This window comes from Polyodon spathula, chromosome 48 (genome assembly GCF_017654505.1).
Source record: "Polyodon spathula isolate WHYD16114869_AA chromosome 48, ASM1765450v1, whole genome shotgun sequence".
NCBI lineage: Eukaryota > Metazoa > Chordata > Actinopteri > Acipenseriformes > Polyodontidae > Polyodon > Polyodon spathula.
The window spans coordinates 2,022,327-2,035,803 of NC_054581.1; the positions used below are offsets into that span (position 1 = coordinate 2,022,327).

Sequence of the window (13,477 nt, forward strand, 5' to 3'; positions counted from 1 at the left end):
GGTGTGCGATTCAATATGCTAAAATAACATTATCCAGCAGGTTTCGTTCGACTTTATGAAGCACAGTTAGTTCATTCTATATAGTGGGGGATGCAAAACCTTTGGTCAGAGCGGTACAGACAATGGCAGCTTCCAGTGATCTCATATCAAGCAGTGGCTGGTAAGGGGTTAATGAAATTCTAGAGACAGCCTTTAAAGATCTCTCTCTCTCTCTCGGTCTGACCTTGACGCAATCTCTGGATCAGAGACGAGCAATGCGATCTCAGCAGACAGCCCTGTGAATAGTCACTCGATATGGGAGATGATACGCCACAATAGAACCAGGCTCCCACAAAGCACTGCCCTATCAGAGAGAAGAAGGAGCCGATTTAACTCAGGACTTTCATCGAGTCTGGTCTTGGAGGATCCCAGTGCTTCTGTCTGGACAGTGGGACTAGGTGACCCTGGGTAGCATGTTCCACCCCCTCACCACTCTCTGTGTGAAGAGGTGTCTCCTTCCCTCTGTCCTAAGTCTGTGTAAATATGAGATCATAATGCATCTTAAAAATTCAGCACTAGTCTAACTATTTGGTAATAGTGTGACTCTGTACAGGTAACATGTCTGTGTGTCTGACATAATGTCGAGAGGACTGCTTATCCAGTTGGATAACAACAGCTGGCTGGGAAGTGTGTCATGATCATTATATAAGTACATTTACAGTGGCATACAGAGCTAGCTAGCTCTCTCTCTCTCTCATATATGCTTTCCTGTCTGCATTTAAAACTCCCATTACAGGAGTCTAATCAGACAAACCTGAGCTTACTCCCTCTACACACTGACGCTAATTGAGCTCAGGTGTCGACTTCAACACAACGCAAAATAAAACCTCTTAAAATCCACACTACAATATACTATTATTATTTATTTCTTAGCAGAGGCCCTTATCCAGGGTGACTTACAGTTGTTATAAAAATACTTGCTGATTGAGTAAATTCCATTAAGAGCAAGTAGTCAGTACAATAAATGGAGAAGAACGCTTTCAAATAAGAGCATGTATTGCCACATGTAGCCTCTGCGTGGCCCTCTAAATATGAAGTCTGTATCTCAACCAGCTCCCGGTTATGAACCTGAAACGTCAGGAGCCAAGGCACTTCCGTAAACACTGCCACGGGAAATGCCAGCCCATCTTCCCTTCTAATAAAGAAGGCTTGCCTGACCTCAGCACCACGTTACTGGATCCTCCACTGATGCGCTATCCTTGCACTATTGCACTGCTAATCTGTCATTGGAGACTGCAATCCTAACTGTCTGCATCCTAGTTCATACTGTATTCTAGCAGTGTTATTACTTGCACTGACTGTAAACTACACTGTTTCAATATGAAGCTTGCATTGTAGCCCTGCGCTGCTCTGTAGCATCTCTGTGAGTCGCTTGGGATAAAGGCATCTGCCAATAAATGTAATTCATTAGTGGTGACAACAAAGGATAAAATTTAAAAAAAAAAAAAAAAAATAGTGTTAGGGATTTTGTTTGATATGTGGACAGAGAGAGAGAAGAGATGGAAGCAGGACAAGCTTTGTATCAAAGAAAGTATAATATACAGACGTATAATGTTGCATAATAGCTTATGTATGCATGTCAAATTTGAAAAAGGAAAGATGCCATCTACCAAACGTAATGTAGATCCACAAACGTGAATAATTGATTTAAAAGAAAAAAAATCTCTGTTTCGGACTACAAGTCCTTCTGCAGCTGGATGTTTCGATACATTTGCAGGTAGCTCATATCGATAGATAGCTAATATGTAGGTTGATAGGCAGACTGACACACGAGTCACAGACTGAATTATTTTCGCCTTCAGTATATCTACTGCCTCAGATAACTGGACACAAACGTGAAATACTGTCCGAACTCCGCCCTCATTCATGTATTAATTCATTCACATGAATGTCACATGACTCTCCAAATAATAATAAAAAACCACTCACCGCCTCCGAGCTGTAATTCTCTCTTTCTCTCTGTCAGCGCTAGCTACCGCACCCTCACAACAGAAACGCACTCTGAGCACAAAGAAAGCAGGCGACGGGCCAAGCAAAGAGGCTGGTGATGCGGAGAACAGCCGCCGTGCTCCTGAACCAAAGCTGGGCTCCTCCAGGAGAGACTGACTGCCCCCTCCGTGTCCATTCAGGTCTCCGTTAAGCCAGTGTCAGTCTGAGCTTCTGGGAGAAAAACGCCAAACCCCTTCCAAACCGGGAGCGATTTATAAAAGCCCTGAAATCACACTCTCTCTTTTTTTCTTCTTCTTCTTTCTCCTGGAACGCTGCATCCACATTTATTCTGACATTGACATAGTCCCCCTATAATTATTATAATAATAATAATAATAATAATAATAATAATAATAATAATAATAATAATATTGAGGCTAGCACACTCCGTTTTTATAGAACAGTAACGCTGGTATAAAAAGGACTGAATACTTGGAGGACAGTGAACGACAGAGAGAGGGAAAGGGAAAGCCAGCTGTGCATGGAGGGGTGGATCAGACTCAAGTAGCCGAATCCCGAATTCTAAGGCCATCAGGAATGTGGCTGCATTCCTGCATTCCTGAGCAGGCACTGCTGTGCACACACTCCCATTCAGCTGCATGCAAGGCTATGGAATATGGATTCTGCATAGGATAAGGAAACGCTGTTGCTTCACAGAATTCCTCGTTCGCATGAAAACTGAGCACCCCCACTGTGGTCACACAATGCAATATTAATAATAACAGACTTCATTGAGGGGAGCTCTGAACCCCAGGACTGGGTGCAGCAGCAGCAGGGCTAGTGTGAGTTTGTAACCCTGCTCAAACTCCTGGCTCCTGATCATTTCAATATTTATAATAATAACAGACTTCATTGAGGGGAGCTCTGAACCCCAGGACTGGGTGCAGCAGCAGCAGCAGCAGGGCTAGTGTGAGTTTCTAACCCTGCGTTAGAAATTGTAATAATGTATTTAGATTTTGTTTTTTAGAAATAAACAGATGCACAGATTGCATTGTGTTGCATTATTATTAACACGACTCGATCCACATACTCCAGCACTCCGCATGAAATATTCAGCGAGGTCTCAACAAGCACAAACTGCTTGGCCTTTTAAAGGACAGGAGACACACACACACACACACACACACACACACAACAGCTGACTACTGCCAGTGCTCCCCTTAGCAACAGCCAAACCCACAACTGCCCCCATTGGCCGGCCTGGCAGCTGACATCACAATCCTGTGGTTCCCTGGGCCCAATGGGGAGGGTGTTCTGCTCCTGGATTCTGTTTTCACCATGGTAACAGAACACCGCTCTGCTCCAGGCCTTGGTTTCAGTGTTATTGGGGCCCCCTGGCAGGCCTTGGTTTCAGTGTTATTGGGGGCCCCCCTGGAAAGACGCTGCTGTGTTTAAAGCGCCCCTCTTAAAGCGATAACGCTTCTTTTAAAAAGATCAAAAAGGAGAAAGCAGAGATGATGCACAGGATCAGCAAGGATTTCATGCCTGTTTTGTGCTGAAGCCTGGTGAAACTTTTGCGTTGGCTAGAGTTCTGCGTTACTGGATCGTTATTTAACTGCCTTCCGTGTATTATTCAAATGAGCTGGGGTTTGATTTTTAAATACATTACAGCCGATTTATGCAATAAAAGTGACACAGACACGCACACACTGACAGACAGGCAGACAACATCTAATGCTGACAAGCGCGCCACTACACCCCGGCCAACACAACGTGGGCCTGTTTTATTTGCACTAAAGACTTTAGTCGACGAACTCTGAAATTATTAAAAACAAAATTTATTTTTGTTAAATAAATAAAAACAAATTTTTACTTTGAAAAAAGATTGAAACTTTCTTCCCGAAAAAACAGTCGCTCCAGCGAGGGAGCTCCCCCTCTCTCAGAGTCCTCTAGGGTCTATCCCCCCCCCCCGTTTGGGAGAGAGCGAGCCTCCATTTCTGATCCCCTCTCCGTCTGTACCCCCTCTCGACAGGGGGGGGGTCCCCCCCCTCCAGCCCAGGGCAGGCTTGAGGCACGGAGACTGGACTGCTCCCTCCCTCACCCCAGTGTGCTCTTTTGCTGTCCTCTCTGGGAAAAAAAAAAAAAAAAAAAAAAAAAAAAAAAAAAGGAAGCATTTCTTTTAAATGCCAACCTCACCCCCCCCCCCCACCTCCAAAATCACCAGCCCTGAACAACAACAGTGCTTTATATTGAAGTAATTAGTTGCAGGACAGGATATCAAATCTAAGGGGGCTGAGATAATCATCACTAATCAATAGGATGTCTTCATTGTGTTGGAGGGTGTGTCTGTGTTTTCTTTAGGGGGGTGGGGGTGGGAAAACAGGAAGCAAGCAGCAGTTAACTTTACACATTAAAATTACCCCCCCCCCCCCCCCCCTTCCTCCTCACTCCCCCTAAACTGGCCTCTCTTTACAGCTCTTCAGAGAACCGCACACACAAAGGACACTGCAGAGCCTGCCTGGTCAAACGTCCTGTCTGCCACTTTGATTTATCACTCCCGGCGTCGCCAGTACTCCTGGGGTAACTGGAGAGCTTCGGGGGGGTGGGGGGTGTAGTTTCAGGTCACAGGGTTTATCGGGGAGGGTTCCAGATATATAAATGGGACAATGCAGCCCCCTTCAGGGTGCAGCGTCACTCTCCACTAAACCACATGCTTTTCCCATGGTTACAATATGCATAGGGTTGCCATGGTTTTTATATGGTTTACCAGACCTCTCTGTGCTTTACAATGCTTCCCTGTGCTTTACCAGACCTCTCTGTGCTTTACAATGCTTCCCTGTGCTTTACCAGACCTCTCTGTGCTTTACAATGCTTCCCTATGCTTTACCAGACCTCTCTGTGCTTTACAATGCTTCCCTATGCTTTACCAGACCTCTCTGTGCTTTACAATGCTTCCCTATGCTTTACCAGACCTCTCTGTGCTTTACAATGCTTCCCTATGCTTTACCAGACCTCTCTGTGCTTTACAATGCTTCCCCATGCTTTACCAGACCTCTCTGTGCTTTACAATGCTTGCCTATGCTTTCACTGTTGTATTACACTTTGCTGTACTGCACTTTTATAAGTGTACAAAAATCCCTCAATTAACATCTAAGAGACGCTATTCTATTTGTCCCCCGTCTCCCCCAGAAGTGTGATGTAATGAGTGACGTAATGCCCTCACACTCACAGCACACTCTTTGATGTGGTCAGTGCAGAGGTGTGCGCGAGAGTGATTGACAGCCACCCTGCCCTGTCACCCACTCCTTCCTGTGTGACCTCACCCTGGTACAGTCCCCTCCCTCCCTCAGCGTGATTCACACACCTTTGCAATCATGCGGAGGGCTTGAAGAGCTCCTTCTGTATAGAGGTGTTACTAGCAGCAGGGCTAGTGTGTATTTCTAACCCTGCTCAAACTCCTGGCTCCTGATCATTGCAATATTAATAATAACAGACTTCATTGAGGGGAGTTCTGAACCCCAGGACTAGGTGCAGCAGCAGCAGCAGGAGGGCTAGTGTGTATTTCTAACCCTGCTCAAACTCCTGGCTCCTGATCATTTCAATATTAATAATAATAACAGACTTCACTGAGGGGAGTTCTGAGCCCCAGGACTGGGTGCAGCAGCAGCAGGAGGGCTAGTGTGAGTTTGTAACCCTGCTCAAACTCCTGGCTCCTGATCATTTCAATATTAATAATAATAATACTAGACTTCATTGAGGGGAGCTCTGAACCCCAGGACTGGGAGCAGCAGCAGCAGGGCTAGTGCGAGTTTCTAACCACTGGGTTTATTGGTGGTGGGATAATTCTGTGCATTTATACTGTCCAATATGGGAACGATTAAAAACAACCAGCGGTATGAAACAGCCAGGGACGCATCGCAGCTGCAGCGGGTTAAAAAACAGCTCGTAACGGAATTCTCTCCTCCGCTGAGATACTCTGCACGGGCCCTGGGGCAAGCTGTGAGCCTGAGAACAGCAACTGCCACTTCCTGCCCTGTAGGTCAAAGGAAACTCGATCCGTCCTGGAGGAGAAGCGCTTCTAAACTTCGCCCCCCTTCCCCCCTTCCCCCCTTCTCTCTCGGAAGCTGAGGATGTGAGGAGGAGCAGGACAGAGCAGAAATGAAGCAGGGAAGGGCTGACATCTGTACACATTTTGAGCAGGGACACAAACCCACACATAGTATGCATGCCTGTGTGTGTGTGAATCTCGAGAGGCAGAGCGTGTCTTTTCACTGTGGAGCATCTCTCCGCCTCTCTCTGGGGGTGGACAGGAATGCAGCAGTACAGTCTCTGTTTGTTCTTCAAAGACGCAGCGATCGCTCTGGAGGGCAGGGGGGGGTCTGCCCTGTATCTCATTATCACACTCATCCTCTGATCACACAGCGGGTTACAGTCCTCTGTATCTCAGAAGCTCAAGTGCCATTGTCCTTGTGATGCAGCTGCATCTCTATCTAGATGCAGGTTCCTTTTCAGCTCACAAATACCAGCAGATGAGACAGCCCCTCATTACTTGAACAGCGCTCTGCATCTAAAGGTTAATCTGCACTGATAATCACTATGGTGTATGGGTTTGTACCACTGATATTGTGAACTGGACTGGAATTTATACATTTTTTATATTTTTTCGTTTATGGGTATCAAACTGTTTCCCCCCCCCCCCCCCCTTCTACTGGATTCCGTTAATTTATTTCATGACATGTTCGCAATTAACAGTCTTTTTAATTTAATCAAATTTTGTTCAAACCCACCGTCTACAGCTGTGCCAAAAGTTTAGCACCATCTAGAATTTTATGATTGAAAAAAAATAAAAAAAAAAAAATAAAAAAAATCATATGAACATAATTTCGATCTCTTATTTATCATGGAATCAAAGAAACTACAGAATGATTTTGCAAAAAAAGTCTACCGGAAGCCATAATTGCAGCATAGTAGTATCTCGTGTTGGATTTCGAAATGTCACAGTATTCAATTTTTGTGAGTATATGCAAAAACTACAAAGCGGTGTGCAATTCAATATGTTAACAAGGGAACATTATTCAGCAGATTTCACTGGACTCTATGAAGCTGAGGGAGTTCATTCTATATAGAGGGGTGCAATTCAATATGTTAACAAGGGAACATTATTCAGCAGCTTTCACTGGACTCTATGAAGCTGAGGGAGTTCATTCTATATAGAGGGGGTGCAATTAAATATGTTAACAAGGGAACATTATTCAGCAGCTTTCACTGGACTCTATGAAGCTGAGGGAGTTCATTCTATATAGAGGGGGTGCAATTCAATATGTTAACAAGGGAACATTATTCAGCAGCTTTCACTGGACTCTATGAAGCTGAGGGAGTTCATTCTATATAGAGGGGGTGCAGTTCAATATGTTAACAAGGGAACATTATTCAGCAGCTTTCACTGGACTCTATGAAGCTGAGGGAGTTCATTCTATATAGAGGGGGTGCAATTCAATATGTTAACAAGGGAACATTATTCAGCAGCTTTCACTGGACTCTACGAAGCTGAGGGAGTTCATTCTATATAGAGGGCGATGCTAAACGTTTGTCTAGGGCTGTAAATGCTGCACAGTTAGCACTATTACTCCATTCAGTTTTTCATCAGCTGCTTTAAACATGCACAGAGTGAGACATCCGCAAAATGAAGTATTTTACAGAATTGCTTCTCTCTGGGTGTAAAACACCACATTCTATGCAAATAACATATAAAACCAGTTTAATACAAAATATTTAAGATAATTAGACCATGTTCTAGTTAATAAACACAGTGAATAATATATTTTTTTAAAAATCAAATAATGATCACATTACGTTAATAACCAGACCAAAAAAACAGACACAGCTTTTGTTTTGTTGTTTTACACCAAGAGACCACTGCAGCAAATATCAGCTCGCTATCGCCCCCTTGTGGACAAAGACCTAACCTGCATATAGTTACAAAATGCCGGTCCTGTTAGACAGTATTGGAGCCATTTGGGTCAGACACTGTTTCTGCGAATGAGAATTAAACCCAGGACTTACCTCGACTGCTCTTGGGAAATCTTTTCAATTGAACTGTGGGAGATCTACCCAGGATCCTTTGCAGAGAGGTCCAAGACCTGCCCCCTCCAACCGGCACCCTGTTCTGCAGGACAGAGGAGAGGAGGCAATTAAAATGGCCATCGGACTGTCCGAATACATTTGAAAATAAACTAAAATCTGATGTTTTGCGTCTCATCTGAAGGACGGAGCACAAGGAGGTTCAGTGACTCGCTCAGGGTCCCACACACAGGGAGTCAGTGGCTGAGCCCGGATTTGAACCTCCTGGTATCAAGACCCCTTTCTCTAACCACTGGACCACTAGCCTCCAAATATTTTACATACACTATATAAATATATATTATATACACACACACACACACACACACACACACACACAGAGTACCAGTCAAAAGTTTGAGGATACCTGCTTGAAACCAGGTTTTTCATGATTATCTATGCTTTTAACTGTATAAACTTGTCTATAAACACTTAATATTTCATTATATGATACGTGTACTTATATAAGCTGATAATCATAAGTGAATTGCATTTAAAAATGTAATTTTTAAATGAAAATGTAAATCTTGTCAATTTCAGTGAAATGGTCACCCAAAGCAAGGGGATTTTAGTCTGAAGCCCAAGTCAGTTAAAAGTCTGAAATGTGTATAACACGGTGTTAGAACACTGGCCTAAGTATAAAAGTGTCTTTGTTAGATGTTCTCTGAGTTAACTAGCATGTTACCTGATTAACCTTTTGTCATCAATTATTGTTAACAGGTGAGGGTCCATGATTACTATAAATATAGGTAGCACAGGCACAAGTTTGTCATTCCTGAATGTAAGGGAGCAGAAAATGGCAAAATACGCTCAGTTAAGCAAAGCAAAAAGACAGTCTGTAATTACTTTAAGAAATGAAGGTCAATCTTTAAGACAAATCGCAAGAACTTTGCCACTGTCTGTAACTGCTGTGGCCAAGACCATCAAACGATTTGAAGAAATTGGCACTCATGAGGACCGAACAACGTCAGGCAGGCCAAGGGTGACTCAGAATCAGAGAACAAGTTCATTCGAGTCACAAGTCTGTGAAACCGGCGATTAACTGCCCCTGAAATACAAGCTCAGCTAAATGCTACTAGAAGTACAGATGTTTCAACATCAGCTGTTCAGAGGAAATTGCGTGAAGCTGGCCTAACTGGAAGAATTGCTGCAAAGAAACCATTGTTAAGAGTGCAGAATAAGAGGAAGAGACTTGCCTGGGCCAAAAAACACAGAAACTGGACGTTTGAGGAGTGGAAGTCGGTCTTATGGACCGATGAGTCAAAAATTGAAATATTTGGGTCCAACTGCCGAGTATGTGTAAGACGCAGAGAGGGTGAGAGCATGAGTTCTGCAGGTGTGGTTCCCACTGTCAAGCATGGAGGAGGCAGTGTCATGGTCTGGGGTTGCTTTGCTGGTGACAGAGTTGGTGATCTTTATCAAGTCCGTGACAAGCTCATCCAGCTGGCTATCATAGCATACTTCAGAGGCATGCCACTTCATCAGGATTACAGCTAGTTGGGCAGCCCTTCATTGTTCAGCAAGATAATGACCCGAAACACACCTCAAAGTTGTGCAAGAACTATCTGGCGAAGAAGGAAAGTGAAGGACAGCTCAATCTAATGACCTGGCCTGCCCAGTCTCCAGACCTCAATCCCATAGAACTTGTATGGGACAAACTGGACAGAAGAGTTAAAGCAAAGCTACCCACAAGTGAAAAAAAACTAGTTTCCAGTAAGTGTACTCAAACTTTTGACTGGAACATTATATATATAAAAGAGAAAAGGATATTTTAGGTACTTAAAAAGGTAGAATTATTGACTGCAAATCAATTATCAAGACGTTTCGGACTAGAAGTCCTTCAAAAACAGTGCTTTAAGAAGTTAATAAAAAACAAACACGTAGTCTTTTAAACAAAATTCCAGACTATTGACGATCTCAGAATAGAATGTTCATTCCAAACGGCTCCAAAGTGTCTAGTTTGAAAGTACGTTTGTTTTTTACCAACTTCTTAAAGCACTGTTTTTGAAAGACTTCTAGTCCAAAACGTCCTGATAATTGATTTGTAATCAATTACTCTACCTTCAAGTACCTAAAATATCCTTTTCTTTTTTCTTATTGATCATTTTGGTACACATATACACAGTGCACTCTGTTTAAGATTCACTGATATAACCGCCTATAGTGATTAAAACCACTGGGACAAAGTCATTCCTATGCTAACCAATGCAAAATACTCTGCTTGTAAGAATCATTTTAGGGCAAACAGTTCTGTATGAAGTGCAGTGAAGTGTAAAGCCAATAAAACTGATCACATGTTGCGTGACGAGGCGTTTCGGCAACATGGATCACAAAATGGTGCGGGGAACGTGACTGTGCCACTGCACCGTGCAGGTATGCTTTTTGTGTTCTCTGTCAGTGAAAAAGTGTTTCAACAAAGTGAACACAATCACTGAATACGCAGAGAGTACAGCAGTGTTATTGTGTGATATGCATGTAGAGGGAGTGGGGCTGGGACGCGGAGAGGAGGAGCTGTTTTTATTGAGGTGCCATATTGACAGTCAGCTAACTGACCACTATCCTTAATTCGCTAAAAAGCAGCTGTGGAATTTACGTGGGCGTGCAGCTATGCGGGAACTCATGACATCTAGTGGTCAACCCATCACACTGCAGCCAGGGAGCCAGCTCTTCTCATTCTCATACAAACACACTGATTCAGCGCCACAGTAACCTTATAGGTCCGCTTTTAGGAATCAACCGCTCACAAGGACCAAATTATCCTCAATAAAAATATCAGGAGAAACTTAGGAGAATCTGGGGAGAAAATACAATAGAGGCCCCGCCCACCTGCAGTGACACGCCCACTGAGTTTCGCGAATCCTCCATCGTGCTCTGAAGCAAATCCACCCGGATACAAGCCTCCTCTCCCCTCCGACTGACTGCTCCGGGGAGCTCCATTGTCTGCCAAACAGGGAGAAAAAAAAAAAAAAAGAGAGAGAAGGCTTATTAAATCTGATTTCAATATGAATCCACAGCTAAAAAGAGCAAACGTCGTATTAAACTTTCTCCCTTTTGAAAATGGGTGTGCAGAATTTATACAAGACGACCAGAAACAGGACAGCAGTAAAATTTCACATCCCTAAAAATAACATCGCGCTAAAAGACAAGCTCATCGCACATTCAATCTGGGAGCGGAAAAAGACTGGATACTCTTGTCCTGACTATTCTACTCCATAGGGGGCGCTGTAGCTAAATGCTGACAGGGCCAACCCAGAACGTTCTCCAAAGCACTTGCTAAATAAGAGCAAGGCTAGATCAGACACTACACTTGGGTACATTTCGCTGTAGCAACACATCTACAACAGTTTTCCACGCAACACTACCCAGTGTAATTCCCTTCCGCACTTAAATGATAGGTTAGAGGGTGGAATTCTAGCACAGATCTCTGTTCACAAACAAAACCAAGGAAAAATACAGCAATACAACATAACGAACCCATGGTTCAACACTGCAAAAAATGAACGGTCCAACGTTGCCTTTTAAAAATGATTAGAACGACATCATTTCCAATACAAAGCTAAATAAATGGCCATGCAGGCTCAACGCCCCGATGCCTGCAGGTTTAAACAGACAGGACTAGCAGATCGTTACATGTAGAAACTGTGTAGAAAATGACATCACAAACACGTTCATCGATTTCAACAGAAGTAAGCGGAGTGTGGTTACCATGTTAACAGTGTGGTTACCATGTTAACAGTGTTTGTTTTCAAACACACATGTTAAACATACAGAAAAGCTAGCATACAGAAAGCCAGCACTCTGCAGCAGAGCCACGTTCAAGGACGCTTTTACAAAGCTCTGGCGCCCCCTGGTGGATTATTACTGGTAATGCAAGTTAAAGCTGTACGTGTCTGAATAACACGTTTTTTTTTCCTGGCAAACACGGTCGGTTTTGTGTTCTATTCGGTGCCATTTGTGAATCATTTAAACTTGAATGCACTGGGAATGCTGAGAAGCACTCGGGTCCCGCATACAAATCTACTTTGTTATTATTGTTCTTTTAAGAGGCATTTACCACAGTTTACCCTGGTTTGAAATGTTTGTTTTTTTTTTTGTTAATGTTTATACCTTTCCATGCTTTCACTGTGCTTTTATTATGGGAAACTTTTATAAGGTTAGTTTACCATGTTTTTTAATATGCTTTACCACACCTCTGTGCTTCACAATGCTTCCCTATGCTTTACCAGACCTCTATGTGCTTTACAATGCTTCCCTATGCTTTACCACACCTCTCTGTGCTTTACAATGCTTCCCTATGCTTTACCAGACCTCTCTGTGCTTTACAATGCTTCCCTGTGCTTTACCAGACCTCTCTGTGCTTTACAATGCTTCCCTATGCTTTACCAGACCTCTCTGTGCTTTACAATGCTTCCCTATGCTTTACCACACCTCTCTGTGCTTTACAATGCTTCCCTATGCTTTACCATACCTCTCTGTGCTTTACAATGCTTCCCTATGCTTTACCACACCTCTCTGTGCTTTACAATGCTTCCCTATGCTTTACCACACCTCTCTGTGCTTTACAATGCTTCCCTATGCTTTACCACACCTCTCTGTGCTTTACAATGCTTCCCTATGCTTTACCACACCTCTCTGTGCTTTACAATGCGTCCCTATGCTTTACCAGACCTCTCTGTGCTTTACAATGCTTCCCTATGCTTTACCAGACCTCTCTGTGCTTTACAATGCTTTCCTATGCTTTACCAGACCTCTCTGTGCTTTACAATGCTTCCCTGTGCTTTACCAGACCTCTCTGTGCTTTACAATGCTTCCCTATGCTTTACCAGACCTCTCTGTGCTTTACAATGCTTCCCTATGCTTTACCAGACCTCTCTGTGCTTTACAATGCTTCCCTATGCTTTACCAGACCTCTCTGTGCTTTACAATGCTTCCCTATGCTTTACCAGACCTCTCTGTGCTTTACAATGCTTCCCTATGCTTTACCAGACCTCTCTGTGCTTTACAATGCTTCCCTATGCTTTACCAGACCTCTCTGTGCTTTACAATGCTTCCCTGTGCTTTACCAGACCTCTCTGTGCTTTACAATGCTTCCCTATGCTTTACCAGACCTCTCTGTGCTTTACAATGCTTCCCTATGCTTTACCAGACCTCTCTGTGCTTTACAATGCTTCCCTATGCTTTACCAGACCTCTCTGTGCTTTACAATGCTTCCCTATGCTTTACCAGACCTCTCTGTGCTTTACAATGCTTCCCTATGCTTTACCAGACCTCTCTGTGCTTTACAATGCTTCCCTATGCTTTACCAGACCTCTCTGTGCTTTACAATGCTTCCCTGTGCTTTACCAGACCTCTCTGTGCTTTACAATGCTTCCCTATGCTTTACCAGACC

The 13,477-nt window shown here is 43.6% G+C and overlaps 2 protein-coding genes across 6 annotated transcripts in view; both read right to left on the bottom strand.

Moving 5' to 3' along the window:
- The window catches only part of LOC121306486 (lysine-specific demethylase 6B-like), a 665,627-nt gene that overhangs the window by 38,676 nt on the left and 613,474 nt on the right, over positions 1-13,477 (bottom strand). The window lies entirely within an intron of this gene.
- Positions 1-13,477, bottom strand: part of LOC121306508 — a 47,282-nt gene that overhangs the window by 32,287 nt on the left and 1,518 nt on the right. For all 5 annotated transcript variants that reach the window (XR_005948224.1, XM_041238251.1, XM_041238250.1 and 2 more), the window contains exons 2-3: positions 10,915-11,028; positions 8,032-8,134 (exon numbers count right to left, since the gene is read on the bottom strand). Coding sequence is in view for 4 of the 5 variants with exons in the window: in XM_041238251.1 (XP_041094185.1) it covers positions 8,032-8,134; positions 10,915-11,028 (217 nt within the window). In the remaining variant the exon portion in view is untranslated. The remainder of the gene's footprint in view (positions 1-8,031; positions 8,135-10,914; positions 11,029-13,477) is intronic.